Source organism: Molossus molossus, unplaced genomic scaffold (assembly GCF_014108415.1).
Source record: "Molossus molossus isolate mMolMol1 unplaced genomic scaffold, mMolMol1.p scaffold_m16_p_21, whole genome shotgun sequence".
In the NCBI taxonomy this organism is placed as follows: Eukaryota; Metazoa; Chordata; class Mammalia; order Chiroptera; family Molossidae; genus Molossus; species Molossus molossus.
The window spans coordinates 22,729,582-22,749,497 of NW_023425357.1; the positions used below are offsets into that span (position 1 = coordinate 22,729,582).

At 44.6% G+C, this 19,916-nt stretch overlaps 1 protein-coding gene across 1 annotated transcript in view; it reads right to left on the bottom strand.

Moving 5' to 3' along the window:
- Positions 1-19,916, bottom strand: part of CDH13 (cadherin 13) — an 840,526-nt gene that overhangs the window by 384,950 nt on the left and 435,660 nt on the right. The window contains exon 7 of the mRNA XM_036275129.1: positions 4,987-5,131. Coding sequence (XP_036131022.1) covers positions 4,987-5,131 — 145 coding nt within the window. The remainder of the gene's footprint in view (positions 1-4,986; positions 5,132-19,916) is intronic.

The following is a 19,916-nucleotide window of genomic DNA, read 5'->3' on the forward strand; positions in this document are numbered from 1 at the left end:
AACGTCCAAAAACAACAATGAAGAAAAACTGGACAGTTGGTGGACCAAAAAGCCACATGGCCGATACTGCCACAAGTAAACAGGTGACCAGAAAAGGTAAATTACTTCCAGGTCATACCAACCAAACAAGCATTTATACTGAGCTAGGTCTCAAATATCAACCATCCAATGTCACAACCATTGTTGTTTGGACTGAGCTGTTTTGGAAAATAGCCACAGCTAAGCAAAGCTGAGCTCTCGGGACAGCCATATGTTCCAAAGCCCACTTGAGCACAGTTCTTCCACATGTCTGGCATGGTAGGACCTGTTTAAAAATTAAAGCAACTGAGTCTTGAAGAATGGAGACTCAGGTAGACCCCAAGGGAAAAATAAAGCGACCCCCCTACTTCCTCACAGCACCTTGTCAGAGAACCTAGCTTTGGTCCCTCCTGGGATCAGGCATCCTGCGTGGGTACCTTGAGAAGTGTCAGCATCTCAGCAGTAGGAGTCATGCATGCACCTCTAGGTCCTGAACCGTATTTAAAGAGAGAGGTCGCTCTGGCCAGTTTGGCTCAGCGGTTGGAGCGTTGACCTGAGGACCAGAGAGTCCCAGGTTCGGTTCCCACTAGGGACACATACCAAAGAGAGAGAGAGAGAGAGAGAGAGAGAGAGAGAGAGAGAGAGAGAGAGGTCAACATCACATGCCTCTTTCTCAGATGTGCACTGTGGGCACTAACACTTCCTCCCGCTGCCTCCTGTCCCTGACATCCCTCAAAGCCACCCCACTTGTCCAGGGGCTGGGTGCCCTTCTCCCAGCCGCCCCTGCTGACATTCAGGGTGGCCAGAAGCATGAAGGGAGGAGCACAGCTGAGGCCCACCCAACAGCCAACTCCTGCACCTTGTTGGCACACTGTCCCTGAGCTTCTGGAACCTAGGTGGCCGTGTCCACAGCTGGTTGAAAGTGCCCAGGAATTCAGGTCCCTCTGGTGGGCATGGGGATGGAATCCCAGCTCCCTGGAGGCTGTGTTTTATGTCATTTCCTAGAGCCCCTTGCCCCCATCCAGGGGTCAAGCTCACAGTTGCCCACTATGGTAGCTGACTTAACGTGGCATCTTGAATTGGCTGGCTTCCCTTTCTTGTAGCATTCCTCAGCTGGCACCTTGCACCTTTTAGGCGAACCATGTGCCCTCGATCCTCATACCTGGGTCTGCTCCTGAGGAAGCCCTGCACACCAGTCCTCATGTCCGCCTGCTCAAAGTGTCCAGACGACTCAGTGGCAAACCCTGGGAAGTGGGCGCCAGCCAGCACTGTGGGGCCCTGGCACGCGTGCCCTCAGGAACTTTGTTTCCCGCCCCTCTACCCCTAACTGAGGTCTTGGCATGCTTCAAGCATTCAGAGCACAACAGCCTCACTCAGAGCTCTGGCTGGCCCCACGGAGCAGCCAGGGCCCGGGCTCAGGTCCCATAAATCAGTGCCTACGACTCCACCAAAGCAACAGCTCATAACGTGCAGAGTTCAAAGACCATTCCTGTCCGCGGATCTCCCTTCACCTAGTAATGATTCCCCCAAACACTACCCTGGAGTTTAGTGCTGAGCAGCTGGAAACGGTCTCCTGTCTGCACAGACGGATAAGTACAGGTGACCCTCCTCGGTGATGGATTGGTGCAGACGGCATGCGGGTACACTGGAACATGAAAATGATCCTTGGTTTGTTGGGAGATGAATGTTCCTTCACACAAACTGCATGTTCCTTTGCCTTCCCTTCCCAAGGGGTTCGCTGCCCGAATAATAATTGCAGCATTAATGACACACTGGCGTTTCCTGCACATTTATTATGTTCTGAACAGATTCTCTCATTTAATTCTTGCATAGAGTTCTCTAGGGTGGATACCGTTATACACCCATTCTATCTCTAGACAAGGCAACGGAGGCTTCTAGAAGGTTCAGTAACCTTCCCGAGGTCTCGCCTTGTTAAGGAGGTGAGTGGAGCATTAAAGCCAGCTCTCGGCCGCAATGCGGGGCACAGGACCTGCTCCGTCATCTGCGGGGCTCAGTGAAGAATGAGAATGCAGGACCCCTTGCTCAGCAATCAGTACAATTTTAAGACGGTGATGGCAGAGGATGTACCAAGCCTGGGCCCCTCTGGGAGAGGGGCTCTTAAGGCTGTCAGACCACAGCCCTGGTTATGTGGATTTGGAAGACAGTGATGTAAGTGAGGACAAGGGCCCTGTGTGTAGTGCTGTTTAACGCTGGAGACCACACAACCACTCACACACGCTGAAAGTGACTCCCTGAGCCTGGGTATTTGGTCAGAGAGCTGGTCGCTCTCCATCAGAAGCTAAATCAGTGCATCTGCTAGAACGTCACAGATATTTCCCCCCGGCTGGGCCTGCAAAGGGTCCATCGTAAAGAATGTGAAAGAAGGTGGCCGACCCCAACTTCAACATGGTACATGGGAGAGAGCCCGTGTCTGGAAGCCAGAGACATGAACACAGATTCTAGCTCATTGCCAGCTGGTGATTTGGGGGAAGTTTCCGGACGTCTCTGAGATTCAGTTTTCTTATATGGAGGAGGGGAGAGGGGGACCGCCTCTCGGAGCAGGATCTGTATCATGAGGGAGTGCTACCCTGTCTATAAAGGTCTCAGTGCAGTGAGTGCTCCTCACGGTTGAATGGCTGTTTTCACCGTAAAGATCTGGGGACAACTGAAAGAGCACGTGACGTGAAGGTGGATAACACAGGCTGAGCCTTGAGCACTGCCTCCCATGTGTCATTGTGTCCACCGGGCAGGGTCACGGGATTTGTTCCAGGGTCCGCATTCTCTTCTGGAAAAGTGGATCCAGAACCATGCCTTCCGCACACAGGATTCCGTGAGCCACAGATGAGTGCGGACTGGGAAACTAGGAGAGGCGATCATTTCTACAGCGAGTCTGTGTTTGTTGTTATAACTTATAAATGGTGGAGGTTGGGGAGGGGGTTTAGAGAGGGACACTGTCGTCCTTCCCAGACGACCGCGGTCCTCATGGAAGCTTTGGGGGCCCCCTTGCCTGAGATCTCCTACAGGCGCTCAGTAATCTAAGTGATTTTGTCCTCTAAAAGTTTTCCACGACATTTCCACATTCTCAACCAAAGTTCGACTGACTCCATCCCAATTTCTGCTTTGCAGTCAAACCCAGAGGGTGCAGAGAAAGAAAACAATTCAGGCCAAATGCCACATCGCTGGTAGAACCTACTCCACACTGATATCCAAGGATTTATGTATTTTTATAAGATATTTCCAATTACAAATAGAAGTTTGAGATGGTTTATGTTTTCCCTGAGATGCATCTACCCTAGCCAAATTGCTTTGTGCTTTAAGAAATTCAATATGCATAAAGGATTCCATTTTCTTTGAAAGTATGACATGTATATAAAACATTAAAATTTGAAATTCTTTCTGAAACTTTAAGGAAGGGCACAGTGGGAGGTAAATTGAACATCATTGAATCGTATACACATACAATATACAAAGACGCGCACGTGCCCACAGCCGCCTCTCACGTCACAGTTGTCATTTACATTTAGAACACTTTCCCGGCCCATCTTGGATTCCAGTCACTCATATACAATGCTCGCGTACCACAGATGGAAACGGAGAATCATTTTTCTGCTCTGCTCAGGCTCTGCTCTCTTTAATAGCTTTTCCCATCGGTTCTCCTAACTTGTTCTGAGCATCAGCTTGTTTAAGATTTCTGTAAACATCAAACCCACATTCCAGAGCCTCTCTCACCGAAAGCCATCTCTTCATCACAAGCAGCCTGCTGAGAGAGGTGCCACAGGAAGTTCTGCCCCGAAGTGATCTGACCCACCTCCTCTGCCCCACCCTCTCCCCCAAATGCCCTCCAGCTCACACAGGGAATTCTCTCTCCTTTTTACAGAATGCATTCAAACTCCAGAGGAGAGAGGGTCACTCTTGCCCCTGGGTATCTGATGAAGTGCCCAGAGACCCAGCTCCTTGAAGTTGAAGGAAGGTTTTAGGCATCTTACAAACGATTATTCACCTGGTAGTCTAGACAGGTTACCATGACAACACTTGCAGCACCTCATGCATCTACATGTTCTTGATACATCCATCAATTCAGCCAAAGAGGGGAAAGAACCAGCTGAAGCAGCTCTCAAGCTTCCATCTGCGTCTGGCCGCTGAACGACTCCTTTACTTACCTGTGTACTTGCTTTGGTTTCCTCTAGACACAGCCCCAGTGAGACACTTAAGATGGCGCCTTTTCACTTAATTGCATTCTAATGCTTAAAATCAAAGTCCAGACTTATAATAGGGATTTTTCTTTGCTCTTCAGTGTCTCAAGTATTCTACTTGCGACTGATTTCTGCTGCTGGTGGCAGAATGCTTTAATTAGTACCTACTGAGCCAGAAAAGGGAGCTGTAAGTGGTAAAACCATCCCTGACAGGGAGGTTAAAGGTGGGGAAAAGTTCAAAGGAGGTCTGTCGTGACTTGAAGTCATTTCCATAATGGTAGGTACGAGTACTGCCTTTGGCCCTTTGACTGGAGACAAAGGTTTCTCCGCGCACATCTAAAGAAAGGGGAGAAAAAGAGTCTTCCCTCTCTCCCCAGAATGGTTCTGCTTAAAATGCTGCCATGGGAATAAATAACTGAGGATTTGCAGCAGAGACTGTCCTCTTCTTCACAGCTTCACTGCTTCGCAGAGTTCAGAGCTAGACATTTACGTGGTGTCCCACTGTCACCACGCATTAGAGACGTAGATGCTGGTCATCCTTGAAGGATCAGACCACCTTTAGAGACAAGGGGAGTATTTTCAGAGCTTGCAACACCCCAGTCATGTTCTGAGTTGCATCTTTCCAGCTCTTGCTCTATCCAGGGAAATAATGTGTCAGTGTTGACACACACCAACAACGGGCTGGAGCGGCTATAAAACAGTCTGCAGAATCCCCAAAGATCAGAGCATGCCACTTCTCAAGCCGTCATGCCAATGATAAGCCATCTTAACATACCTGTAGGGGATCCTTCCATGACATGGCCAATGTAGGGGCCTTCTCGAAAGCTTGGTCTGTTGTCATTCTGATCAATCACAATGACTTCCAGAGGGACCGGCCCCTCAAGAGTTCTGCCGTTGACATCGGTGGTCTCCACAAATAGCTGTGGGAGCAAAGAGATTGGAGGAGAGCGTGGTATTAATTCATTATGAACATTGAAACCAGGTTCTCTGGAGAAAGTAGGTTACATCAACAATTTTATGAGCCCTTGGCAATATTCAAGCTTTGGTCTCCATGGACAGTCACTGGGACTAGAATAAAACCTAAACATTAGAGAATAAAAGACAAAGATCAATTCATGTTAGGTCCCCCTTGGGAAATTTACAATTAATTTATCAAATCTGCAAAGGAAGTCCCAAAAAAAAAAGAAAGAAAGAAAGAAAAAAAAACCACTCATAATCAGCCATAGCTGAGAAAACGTGCTTACATTGTTTCTGTTTTTCCAACATCATTATGCTTAAAAGAACTGTTATGCTAATACAAATAATTGACTAAGCAGTTATGAACAGAGTGCATTAAGAAATAACTGTGTTTATCGTAATGTTTGGGAGAAATTCAGGTCAGTAAGTGTGTTTAGAGAGCCTTCCTGGCACAAAGAAGACATTTTCTGGGTCTTGCCCACCGGGCCCTTATAATCTAGGGGGGAATTTCATAATTCCATTAAAAACTTCCAATGCAGAAAGCACTACTTTCAGACCTCAAGTATGGGGGGGAAAAAAAATAGTGTAAAAACACTAGCTTTATTGTCTTGGAAACAGGGAATTAGGTCACAATATTTCCAGTGAATCTCAGTAACCTCACGCTCTCATTTTCTGGGTCTGATCCAGCCTTGATTGAACTCGGCAGTGACAGTAACATGTCTCCCTGGGTATCAGTGGTGATCCCTGCATGGGAGGGCAGTGAGTATTTAGACAGAAAAAGGGTCTCTATAGTTGGAATCCTTGGAAAAGGGTCTCTGCAGCTGGAATCCCAGCACAACATTAAAAACACTCACTATTAGAAATAATAACCAATATTATCCAGTGCCTACCTAGGTGAGGCTCTCTAGTGTATTATTTACCTTGGTCCTCATAGTAGTCCTGTGGCCCTTTTGTGAGGAGGGAATAAAAGCAAATGGAGATTATATGGTGGAGTCTAGATTTGACCCCGTGAAATCAGGCTCCAGAGATTACATTTTTAACCTCTCTAAAACAATGTTTCTCCACAGTTAATGCCTGTCACATAATATATCTCAAGAATGTTATTAGGCCCTGGCTTGGTAGCTCAGTTGGTTGGAGTATTGTCTTGATATGCCAAGGTTGTGAGTTTGATTCTCGGTCAGGGCACATACAAGAAGTAACCAATGAATGCAAACAACAAATCTCTCTCTCCCTTTCTCTCTCTCTCTCATCATTTATTGTTATCATTATAAAAACTAGCCCAGCCCTGGCCGATGTAGCTCAGTTGGTTGGAGCATAATCCAGTACACCAAAAGGTGATGGGTTCGATTCTTAGCCAGGGCATTTACCCAGGTTGTGGGCTTGATCCCCAGCTGGGGCACATACAGACTAATGTTTCTCTCTCACATCAATGTTTCTCTCTCTCTTCCTTCCTCTCGCACTCTAAAGTCAATTAAAAAAAAAAAAATAGCCCAAATTAGGAAAATAAAGGAGAAACACTTTTGTTACAAATCACCACAATTGTACCCCAGGTGATGGCATTGCAAGTAGGTATCATCCTGTTGGAAAGCATCATGGAAACATTTAACAAAAGCTATGGAGAAGCCATGTACAATGTTCCATTTGGATGCCACTCCTGTTCTATTTGAATTAGGTTGTTCTACATATATGAAAATATTCACTGGAGTGTTATTATTAATAATGAAATAAACTGGCATCCACTAAATGTCCAGTAAAAGGGGATCAATTGAATGAATGTTAGTGTAACAACGTGCTAGAATACAGCCACTAGATAAAATAATTATTAAACCTTATTAATCTACTTAGAATACTGTATGAAAATACACCAAACAACATGTACCTCACACATATGTAGCATACACATATGGACCGATATCTGAACTTAGCAAGCAAAAATGAAAGCAGGTATGCTTGGGTGGAGAGATACATTTTTCATTTTTTTCTTTAACATTACTAGCAAATTCTCACACACACACACACACACACACACACACTTTGATTTCTGGGGCAGACAAAATAACTCATGTGTACTTTAATTAACAAGAAATTACAGGGGCAGAGCCATTTAACATTTGCATAAAAAGAAACTCTTAAATATAGTTCACTCTTACACTTTTATGTTGCTTTTTAAAACTACTATGAGAATACTTCTGAAGGAAGAAAATTAAAACCCAGCCTTGGGGGAATTCCATGCAATAATGAAGGTCTAGCCTTTTGTCCTCCCAAAATAGCTAAATAAAGCTGACTTTAACCTAACCAAAAAACCTATATCTAAAGCCAATATATCTTGGACCTGAATCTTAGGCTTCCCATTTGTTTGCAAACTGGCCCCCATACATGGAGGGCACGGAGGGATTGAAGAAAGAGGCAGACTTCTCCAGATTCATAGGTGGCAGGTTGAATAAGCAAGGGAACTGATTGATATATGAGGCTTGTCTTGAGCAACTGCAGACAAGTAGATTTCTGTGCCCACCCACTGGAATCTTAATGTTAACCGCTCACGAGTTAACTCGTGTTTGCACTTGCATTAGCTATTTCAATGTTTGAAACTCAGGGTAATGCTGGATTATTGTATTTGTGACTCTTCACCCTGAGGGTCGAAGTTCGAAAAACAGCACCGTTCTATACTCTTGAAGTCGCTAGGGAGTGGGTATCTGCTGGTTCAAATGAGCGCAGCTCAGAACCTGACACTTCTCCTGGTCCTTCTAAAAGAGCTCCTCACATTGATTCACCTTTTAGGCTAACAGGGCAACTAACAGACCACGTTTTAGAAAAAATAGTCACTGGTATAAAAAACAAAATCCAACTAGAACGTGTAAAGTGTGTGTTTCAAAAGGTGATTGCTATACAGTCTACCGCACAAAAAAATTACTAAAATATATAATATGTATAAAATAGAATATGTAGCAGATATGTACAAAGTCTCATTTAAATTCATTATGTGGGAATAAAGTATACTGAAGTTTATTTAGATGGTTCCACTTTCATAGCAATTACGAAAAAATCGCCGGTGACATGAGATGACTTCTGAGTAAAATTGCCGGGCCACAATGTGTTAAAAGTGTCTGCAGAGGCCTTAACTGAGTTCAGTTACACAGACCATCCAGATAGTCTCAACAACGGTTACTCTCTCAAGTGCATCCTTGGAAACAGCTCACTCCTGAGAACGGTGAACAGAACACACATCCCAAGGACAGGAGAGGCGGTGAGGAGCCTCTGTCCAGCTCATGGTCAAACGCAGTCACATCCTCTTGATGACCTCTTCCTACATTTCCACTTTCTGCAAGACTTGGGTAGTGTGAGAAGTTACGTAGAATAAAGGAACAGAATTCACATTTGCCAAGTATGCAACCATACTAGAACAGGGAGGGGCAGACTCCAGACCCATCCCAGATCAATGGAAAGACAGAGGGACACCAAGGAGATAGCATCAACGACGATGGATGAAAAGTGTTGAGCTGAAGCTCATAAAATGAGTCATGTAAGTAGATGACCTGATAGCATTCAATGTTATACCGGTACCCAGGGTTTGACTCCTGGATTTTTTTAGTGGAAAATAATATTTAGTGTTTAATAACAGCAAAGTGCTCTTAAGGTGCATTTATTAATTTTAAAGTCAACTTAACAGAATTTCATTAAGGACTTCCTACACGTCAGCCCCTACACTGAGTGTTGGCTATCCATCCGTTGACATAAAAGACATTCTGGCATGAAGAGGCAGATGGTAAATCACGTAAAATACAGGAATGAGATCATTTCAGTCAGAGATCATATGAAGGGATGAAGCAGGCTGATATAGTTAAGCTACGTGGTCCAATATGGCAGCCACTTGCCACATGAGGCTATTTAAATTTAAATTAAATCAAGACAAATAAAAGGACATCTCCAGTTCTTCAGATGCACTAACCCCATTCAAGAGCTCCATAGCCACACGTAGGTAGTGGCTACCACATTGGACAAGCAGACACAGAATCGTGCTGCCCTTGCAGACTTCTTGAAGCTCAGTGCTACAGAGGGATTGAGAGAGAGGAGGACTGTGAGTGTGTGTTGGCAGGAGAAGTACAAAAGGCTTTTTCTCTGTGAATTTCTGGGAAAGCAGACATGAGGGAGGGAAAAGGATTCCATGGTTGTTTCTAACAAGAGAAGCCATAGTAGACTGACTAAAATATATAATAGGAAATGGTAGTGCTCTACTAAATAATGCAGGCATTTTCAAACAGGCTATTAATACTGTGGATGAAAATTTAGCATGCATGAAGAAATTACTAGTAAATACGACCTTATCTACCCAATTACTTATGATAAAGAAATCCGACATTCTTGTAGCTTTCTTTCCTTTTTTAAAAAATATTTTTTCTTTATTGATTTTAGAGAGAGAGGAAGAGAGAAGGAGAGAGAGATAGAAACATCGATGAGAAAGAACATCGATTGGCCGCCTCCTGTATGCCCCCCACTGGGGATCAGGCCCACAACCTGGCTATGTACCCTGCCTGGGAATCGAACCACTGACCTCTTGGTGCATGGGTCGACGCTCAACCACTGAGCCACACCACTGGGCCATTCCAGTGGGTTTTCAAAACTGTGCTCATATGAAGGTAAGCGCCACAGTTAACAAATGCCAAACTTCCTGAAGTGGGGCTCTTAACTTGTAGAAGGTACCTCTGGTATCAGACAATAAATGTTTTATGATGTTCTCACCCTCCTTTCCTCTTCTTAATTGAAATACCTTAGTCTAAAAAGACGGAAACAATGTTTGTTTCCTTTGAGTCCCAGGATCTATTCCAAGGACGGTGTTCAGGGCTCCGGAAACAAAACAAACTGGAAGGCATTCGAAGAGAGGCCTTCTCAGGCCTGTCCTTTATGTTTGAAGTGAGATGCCAATTAGTAGAAACCTACTGTGAGAAACACAAACAGGTAGCCATGGGCAGGAAGCAATGCAATAATTGCTTAAAGAAAATGGAAATCACCCAGCTTCTCACTGACTATTTCTGTACTACATCCTAGGACGTCTATTCTTAGTTGGAGTGGTTGATCTTCTTGGGAATAATGAGGGGTGACATATAAAAGGCCTACTGTGGAACCAGAAAGAGAGGAGATGCTCAATAAATTATATCTAGAAACAGTTGCCTAAGTTTGTTGAACAAGTAATTGCCTAGTAACTTATTCCATGGTAAGTAGCCTGAAAAAGTGATGTATTTGACCAACCTGTGTGTGGTGTGTTCTAGGACCTTGATATGCAAAGTACAGTCCTGGGACCAGCGGTTCTGGCGTCCCCTGGGGATTAGAAATGCAGACTCCCGGGCCCTGCTCAGAACCTACTGAGGAAGCCCTGCATTTCAACCCATCTGTAGGATCCGGGTGCACATTACTCTTTGTGTGGTGCTAAACTGTGACTCAGGGATTAGAGAGGACAGCCCAAGGGCCTTGTAGAGCTTGGGAGCAGCATTCCCAGGTTTAAATGCGTGAGAATAACTTCCAAGCAAAGGCAGAGTCGTACCGTCTGCTGAGAATCCACTGCACACCTGGGCTCACGTATCACCCTGACACACGGGCCTGGCAGAGTAGATGTTTTCTGTGGATCAGTCTGGAGGAATCTTTGCACACACAGACACACACACATAAACACACAATCACACACAGACACACACATAACATCCAAACACACAGACACAAAGAACAAACATACCCCATGCACATTACATACGCACACAGATATCAAACACATGGACACACGCAAATCAGTTACTCTAGTCTTCTGATCTGCAGTGGTGCTTAATGAACACTCAAAGTGTATTTTGTCTGATCACTTTCTGTAAAGTTGTGAAACAGAAAGTGGGAAGAAGGGAACGGCTTACTAATGGAAAAGTGAAAAGTTGCAGAACACAAAAGCAAAGAGAGAGGTCCCAGAGGCGGGAAACCTCACAGGGCGCGGAGCACAGGGGGTGGATGGAGCACAGGGTTGGTGGAGCTCAGGGTTGGTGGCGCTGTTGCCTTGGCCCGGGTGTGAGTTTTGCAGTGTCATTCTCCCCCACTGAGACACGATACCCCTGGGAGAAGTAAACTAAATAAGTTTTATCATTAGAGGGCCCAGGGGTCATGTAGGGAACTTGTGAGGAATCTAGTTGAAACCGGCATGGAGAGGCTCTGGTTAGTGGTCTCCTGCCCATCTTTGGAGAGCTTAGCCCATCATGGGGGGGAGAGAGACCACTGGCTTCGGTGGCAGTGATGGAGGGGAGCCCCGCTTACGGAGACACATCCTTAAAGCCCGAGCAGAGGGCTCAGCAGTGTGTAGAGTGAGCCCTGGACCTGGATTCAGGAGAAAGCAGTCTGTCCTCCTGATGTACAGGATCCAGGCTCTGAGCAGGGCACACCCCTCTTTGCACCTTAGCGTCTATGTTATTAATAAGAGTCTACCATAGTGACCTCATAGGTGAAAACGGCATGTAAAGGTGTCTGATATAGTTCTGCTGGTGTTGCTCATGGTTGAGCATTGACCCATGCACCAAGAGGTCATCGGTTTGATTCCCCGTCAGGGCATATGCCCAGGTTGTGGGCTCGATCCCCAGTGGGGGGCCTGCAGGAGGCAGCCAATCGATGTTCTCCCTCATCGATGTTTCTACTTCTCTCTCTCTCTCTCTCCCTCTCTCTCTAAAATCAGTAAAGAAAAAAAAAACATTAAAAAAAGGTGTCTGATATGAAGTGGGATCTGAAGTTTAACCCAACTCTTACTGCCCAGTTTTTAAAGGGCCAGCTTCTGCCTTTCCTAGAGAAGGCAGAACTATTTTACATGGTAAATGATTTAAGCAAAGTATTCTTAGATGGCATTATTGGAGGTAAGGATATTTGAGTGACTAGGAAGTGTGATGAGTATAGTTGCATGTTGATCATTTTGCTCTAACCCTTGTGCAGAGAGTGGTCCTTCTCCTGGGACCAGAGCAGAGACTCAAAAGCCATCCTCTTTCTCAAATGAAACCTCCTCTCCTACCTCCAGCCACTGTGTTAACAAGTCCCACCTACAATTCTGAGTCTCTCTTAAACATACTGTCTTCCCCATCTCCGTCATCATCTCCTGAGGTTAGCTTCGGTCACCTCTCGCCAGGGTACCCAATGATTCTACAACTACGACCGACCATTAGTTTATTCTCTAAAGGGTTGGGGAAGGTTAATCTAGTGTGTCAACTTGACTGGTCACAGTGTGCCCAGAGTAAACATTTCTGCACGTTTCCAGATGAGATTAACATTTAAATCGATGTCTCAGTAAAAGATCCACCTCCCAGTGGTGAGTGAGCATCGCCCCATCTACTGAGGGCCCGAAGAGAACCGAAGGCAGAGGAAGGAGAGTCTGCTGCCCCCATGAGCTGGGCCGTCGATCTGCCCTTGGTGCTCTTGATCCTCAGGCCTTCAGACTCAGCCCAGCTACTGCACCAGCTCTCCGGGGTCTCCATCTGCAGACGGCAAATCAGGGGACTTCTCCGCCTCCAAAACTGTATGAGTCGTTCCTTATAATAAATCTCTTCATGTAAACATTTATATATTTTCATTTTATAAATTTATACATTTATGTTGATATTGATATTATACACACACACACACTCACACACTCACTCACACATACATATATCTCCATCCTATTGGTTCTGTTTCTCTGGAGAATACCGGCTAATACAGGCGTCTAGTGTATCTTTTCAAAATGTTAATTTATTTATAGACACCTCCCAATTATTTTTACTCTGAGGACTAACAAAATATTTTCTTACTTTGACAAGTCTTTTACAATTTGGCCCTGGGCCACTTCTCCCAAACTCATTCCATGTCATGAGAGACCCTCCTTTTCCTTATCATCCAGGTACACCAACCTTTTTCTCGGTTCCTCCAACTCATCCCATTCCTTCCCAACAGGGGCATTTTTATGTGCAACCCCCCAGGAAGTATGAGGCCCCATCTGCTGTCCTCTGGTTAGCTCCATTCACCCTTCGGATCTCGGCTCAGATATTACTGGCAGAGAAGACCCTCATGACCCCTCCACACTAGCTACGGCATCCTAGATTTATGCTTCCAGACTAGCAGTACCTTTTTTTTTCTTTATTGATTTTAGAGAGAAGGGAAGGGAGAAGGAGAGAGAGAGATAGAAACATCGATGAGAGCGAACATTGATTGGCTGCCTCCTGCATGCCCCCCACTGGGGAGCAGGCCCACAACCTGGGCATGTGCCCTGATCGGGAATCGAACTAGCGACCTCTTGGTGCCTGGGTTGATGCTCAACCACTGAGCCACACAGGCCGGGCCCAGTATCTTTTTTATAACCTTGTTCATAATAGGTGATCACTTATTTATTCACGTGACAATTCAATTAATGTTTACCTCTCCATTTGGCCCCATGAAGTCAGAGGTGCGGTAATGTTCCTGCCCGTTAGCAAATCCCCAAGACTGACCCCAGTGCCTGGTACATAACAGGCACCTGATTGACTATTCATTGCACGAAGCCCTCTGCTAAGAGGCAGTGCCCCTTTAAGAGAGTGGAGTACAAAGTTTTGGCCTCAGCTCTGGCCATCTGTCCTTTCTCTCCATCCCTGGCACATGAGAGCTGACCGTCGGTCCCAATTCCCTCAACTGCAGGCCAGTTGACACTTAGTGCGGTCTTAGTTCATGAAGGAGACGACTGTGGTAGACAATACCGCGGCACATTAAATTGATTTCTCGCTTTTGAAAAGAAGGGAGTAATATTTATCTGGTATTCAATACATGTCTGGGCTTCTTATGCATCATCACATTGGGCTCAAAACAACCCGGAGAAATACCCACAGCACGAAGCGCAGAGAACTTAAGTCCGGTCTATGGTCAGAAGCCAGCGTGTGCTCTGGCTGGCACCAGACAGGTCTGACTCCAAAATTCAAGCGTCCCCGCATTATGCTCTGAGTTTCAAAATCATTGAAAATCATAGACTTTCCTTACATGTTTGTTTTATTCTCTTTACTACCTTGCTATTTACTTAAGAGGCTTTACATTGGTTGCTAGGCTTCACTGGTGCCTTATCTGAGGCAAGAATATCTATTGACGTAGGCGATGATGAGCACATTATACAATTTTCCAAAAACACGTGAAAACACGTATTAAAACACATGACGAGCCACTGTGTCATGTAACACTCTGCCACAAACGACAGGTTGGGAGTATTACAGTGTCAGCCTGCCTATAACATGTTCTCTTTGGGGATGTCACAGACGCTCTGAGAAGAAAAGGAAAACAGTTGTCTGTCTTATAAATGTGGCTGTCACATGACCACGGTGAATATGGTGGGGATAGGGAACAGTGTATGTCGGTCACCCCTGATCTGTTTAAGGCAAAAATACTTTATCCAAGAGCAGAGACATGAAGGTACAGCGTGAATGAGAACTAACTCCACTTGGGGAGCCGTGGTCGGTGGCGCCCAGTGATTAGGATGGACCTCGGAGTCTTGTGTGTAGGAGAGAGGGGCTCAGCCTCTGAAGCAGGGTGCAGGTAATGAAAAGCCACGGGAGCCAGGGCGGGAGCTAGGCTGCCAGAGTGGCTGAGGTATGAGTGTAGGGTCCCCTCGGCCACCCTTGCAGCATCCCAGCACCTGGGTTCCTCTATTCTCCTTCCACACCTTGGGGGCACCTCCACTAGAGGTGTGAATTATCAAGTCACAACAGGCACACGGATGACTCTTCAAACCAATTAATGCACCATAACGATGAAGAAGGACTGTACACAATGCATAGCAAGACTCCTTTTTAAAAGAATAGGATGGATGGCCCAGCTGGTGTGGCTCAGGGGCTGAGCATCGACCCATGCATTAAGAGGTCGCTGGTTCGATTCCCGGTCAGGGCACATGCCCAGGTTGTGGGCCCGATCCCCAGTGGGGGGCCTGCAGGAGGCGGCTAGTCAATGTTCTCTCTTATCAGTGTTTCTGTCTCTTCCTCTCCCTTCCTCTCTCTCTAAAATCAATAAAGAAAAAATATTTTAAAAAATAAAATACAAAAATAACAGAATAGGATGGAAGTAGAGAACAGACTGACAAACCTCAGAGGGAAGTGGGGTTGGGGTGGGAAGAGATAAACAAAGAACATACATGCGTATGTGCATAACCAATGGACACAGACGACAGTGCAGTAAAGGCAGAGTGAGGGGGGTGTGGGGAGGAGGGTGTCAATGAGGAGGAAAGGAGGGACATCTGTAATACTTTCAATAGTAAAGATAAATTTAAAAAAGAATAGGAACATAATGAACCAAATATAAAGCATGTCCGAGCACGCTGGCCTTGAGCATCACAACAAACTGTTAACATCTTGCCCTTCCTTTGCCTCATCCTCTCCTCTGCTTCTGAAAGACGCCATTCAGTCCGACGAGATTCGAGTCTGTGATCAAACCCAAAGGGATGAACTGGTGAAAAACAAAATGCGCCACAAGGGTTTTTTGAGTGAAGGCCAAAATGAAGAAGCTGGCTCTTCAAAGCCAATACCTTTTGTAATAGGAGATGGCCCAAGCAACAGATGTCAAACCCGGATCGATGGGGCAGGAAACCAAGCGAGATACACACAGTCTGGAGATTCACGGGTCATTCCGAAGTCAAACAATTTACCCACACTTTGACCTATTGAACTCGGATGGTTCTGCTTCAGGGCAAGTATTTAATTGAAATAAAACACACACACACACACACACACTCACACACGAGTAAATTACTTATTTGCCACGATGTAGTAAACATCTGGTTGATGGCGTTCACGCACACATGCTTTTCGGCCACATGAGTTTTGATCACATCAAATGAAGAGACTATATGAGCTAAGACTCCAACATAATGTGACCCAGTTTTTCTTTTGGACACAGATGTCTCCTCCCCAAATGAGTGAGTTCCCCCCAAGTTACCTCTTTGGGGCACTCACACATGTCCTGACACGAATGCGGTGGTTTGCACTATCTCTGAAACACCTCTTCAGGAACTTCTGTTGGAACAGTTTAAGAGTCACAAGCAAAGACGGGTCTCATTCCCTTCATGACAAACATCGCCTTTTACAATAGAGAATAGTTATACTCGAAATACAAAGTGATCCCTGGAAGATTCCTGTGTGCAGTTAGGGTGACACGTCAGCCTAACAACTAGTGGACAACTCCAGTTGAACACGACTACAAGTTCAGATGTAGAGACTCACGCAATACCTTGAAATATGTACGAAAAATAAGATGCCTGCATTCGCCTTCCTAGCGGACAAAGATAAAGACGAGACCAAGTGATTGTGGAAATGTGGGGACGCAAGCACCAGGTTCCATGCTAGTGAAAATTCCACCTGGTTCGGTCTCTCCGGAAAAAAATTTGGAAGTATAGGCGTGTCTTGAGACCCTCAAAGATCTTTTCAAAAAAATTTTTTTTTCTTTAATGATACCAGAGAGAGAGAGAGAAAAGAGGGAGAGGGAGAGAGAGACAGAAACATCGATGAGAGAAAACATCGACTGGCCACCTCCTGCATGCCCCCCACTAGGGATTTGGCCGGCAACCTGAGCATGTGCCCTGACCAGGAATCGAACTGGACACCTCTTGGTGCATGGGTCGATGCTTAACCACTGAGTACACTGGTTGGGCGAGACACTCAAAGATCTTAACAGCTTTAAAAAAACCTGTAAAGATACCATGGAAATGAAGAGGCTAGCAGAGATATTTGTGTCACTATGTTCTTATGAGTTTATTTATAACAGATGATCTCTAAAAGTTGAGAGTGATTGGAAGGTTTTTTTTAAAAGAAAATAGAAAACAGTCTTTTCTACTCTGTACATAATTTTTGTTGTGATAAGAAAAAGAAAATAATAAAACTAATCCTAACTTGTTTGATTAATGTGAAACTTAAATTGCCTTTGCTTTTTGCATCTGAGTTCTTGCATGTTTAATTAATATAGTATCATACTCATTTATTATAGACTCCTGTGGTAGAGACGGATGCATTCCGCATGTAGATGAGAACATGCTTGCGGCTCGATTAAATCATAAACAACTCAAAGGTAGCAACGCTATTTTCTTGGTATTCCTTCTATATCTAATTAAGTGCCTTGAATAAAGAAAGCGCTGATAGATATTTTTATTGACTTCTTGTTTGCAATTCTTACACTCTCCCCACCTCCCAACATCTCCCAAAGATCTAACGAGGCTTCTCTACTGAAGATACCCTCATGGATCGCTGAGATTACAGTAGGTTTTGCATCAGAGAGCCTGCCTTCAGGATCTGTCTCTGCTCCCTGCAGAGTGGATGTGACTGACCGTGGGTTGGCCTTCCCAAAGATGTTTATGTCCTGATCCAGAACCTGTGGATTTGAGGCTGCCGATCTGCTGATCTTAAAACAGAGAGCGCAGCCTGGGTTGTCCATGCGGGTCTACACGTGATCACAAGGATCCCTGACAGACAGGGAGAGGGTGAGGTCCGAGTGAGGTGATGTGAGAAGGGACAGGAGCAGCCATGGATGGCTTCGAGGCTGGAGGAAGAGGCCAGGAGCCGAGGAGTACAGGCAGTCACTAGAAGCTAGACAAGGCAAGGGCCTTCCTCTGTAGTCTCCAAAAGTAAAAGTAGGCCCTGCGGGCACATTGACTTGAGCCCACTGAGACCCGTGTTGGGCTCTAACCCTTTAGAAATGCAAGGTAACAGATATGTGTTGTTTTCAGCTACAACATTTTTTTAAGTTGTTTTTTCTTTATTGATTTGAGAGAGAGAGGAAGGGAGAGGGGGAGAGAGAGAGAGAAACATCGATGAGAGAGAACATCAATTGGCCGCCTCCTGCATGCCCCTCACTGGGGATTGGGCCCGCAACCTGACCAGGAATAGAACCAGTGACCTCTTGGGGCGTGGGTTGATGCTCAACCACTGAGCCCCACCAGCCGGGCTTCAGCTACTACATTTGAGATCACTTGTTACCGCAGCAGGTGGAAATGAACACCGTGGCCACATACTTTATTTTTCACACTGGAACCCATTTTGGAATGTAAATAGGTACTATAAACAATAAAGCCGAAACAAGAGGCACAGAGCAAGATTGTCCTGGGCGAACTGGGCCACACGGTGACATTCTCTTATTAGGGGCCTTCACTTTCCAGGTCTCAGCTTGGTCACAGAACCAAGGTATTTAGAATAGCACTCCCAGGTTTTCGTTGTCGTTGTTCAAGTAATAAAAAGATACACGACCGTGTACAGCACAATTCCCAACACAAAGAAAATTCTAAATGAAGGTTTGTTATATGGGAGGAGGGTTAGGTGACCTTGGCATTCATTCCCTCCCAGTAGACCTTTATTTAGGCTTTTGTAAAAGTGGAAGCCGTACCCTCGACTCAATCCTTATTTGTCAGTCATTGCCCTTTTGAAATTGCTTTTCTATTACAGTAATCCAGGTTTCTCTCTGACACTAATCACTGCATTTCAAGTTATTTTTCTTAGCTTTATTCATTTATCAAAGTTGAATCTCATTACGAACCAACTCCTGGAGAGTTCCCAGGGAAAAGGTACTTCACTTGAAGCTTTCTGCAACATTTCTCGCCTCCATGTACACAGCCGTGTGTGGAGTTTCCCCCTGGATGGGCTGAATGTCGAGTTGATAGCTCTCTCTAAAAGTGATCGAAGGGGCAATGAACGTTTTACACTTGTTAGAGTATTGATTAAAGATCTTGATACTATCATCAAATGTTCTCTGAAAAGCTGGCCCTGCTTAGAGCTGCAGTATTTGCTTTGTCCATTTGAAACGTTAAAATCCATTTTCTCCCAAATGTAATGAAAAAAAAAAAATTTTTTTTTTTTTTTCTCATGGAGGCATGCTCACGACCATACTGGACTTTGAGGGCATTTTTCTATTTAACTCTGGATTAATTAATAATTAATTAATTGCTTTAATTATGTGGAAGAGAGCTATGCAGATATAATAATTTTATTTAAGCAGTTCGGGTAAAGAGTCAGTGAGTATTCTCTCCCCCAAGAGGGGGCACAGGCTGAAATTTCTAATTGATTCAAGTAGAATTTCTATAAATCATGGATGTTGGAATTATGCCAGATTCATGAAGCTATGTACCAGGGTTAAGGGGATTTTTGTCCTAAGATGACAAATAGAATACTTTTGAAAACAAAGCCATGGGAGAAAATTAATGGGGATTTTATTTGCACCTACCCTTCTCCCTCGCCAAAAAGTGAAATTCTGAGGAACGGAGTGAAAAGGAACACTTTTTTATTTTACAGCTCTAAAGTCATTTTGTTAAGTAGGTATTAAAATGTGTTTTATAAAACATGTTCTCCAAAAATTAAGGTTGATATATAAAAGTTTAAAGTATAGCCTGTAAATTCCAGGTGGATTAAAGTATTAGGAGAAAAAGCCATTGAATATTTATGAAATAGAGTGGGAAAGGCCTTTCTAAACCAGTGTTAAAGGCATAACTTATTCTGTGAATTATTGAGAGTAAACTATTTAAGTGCATGTTTTTGTATGGCTAAATAAACAGAAAACTGAGGAAATATTTGCACTATAGAAAACAGGGGCTTACCACCTTGAATATAAGAAGAGCTGGTTAAAAATCCATGGAGGAAAAACAGCGATTAGCAAAACAAGGAAATAAAAAGCAATAAGCCTATTGAATGAAAATGAAATAGCCTTTTGCTTATAAAACTGCCAAAATAATTAGAAAAACCTACTAGTCAGTATTTTGCAGATTTGTGAGGAAAAAAA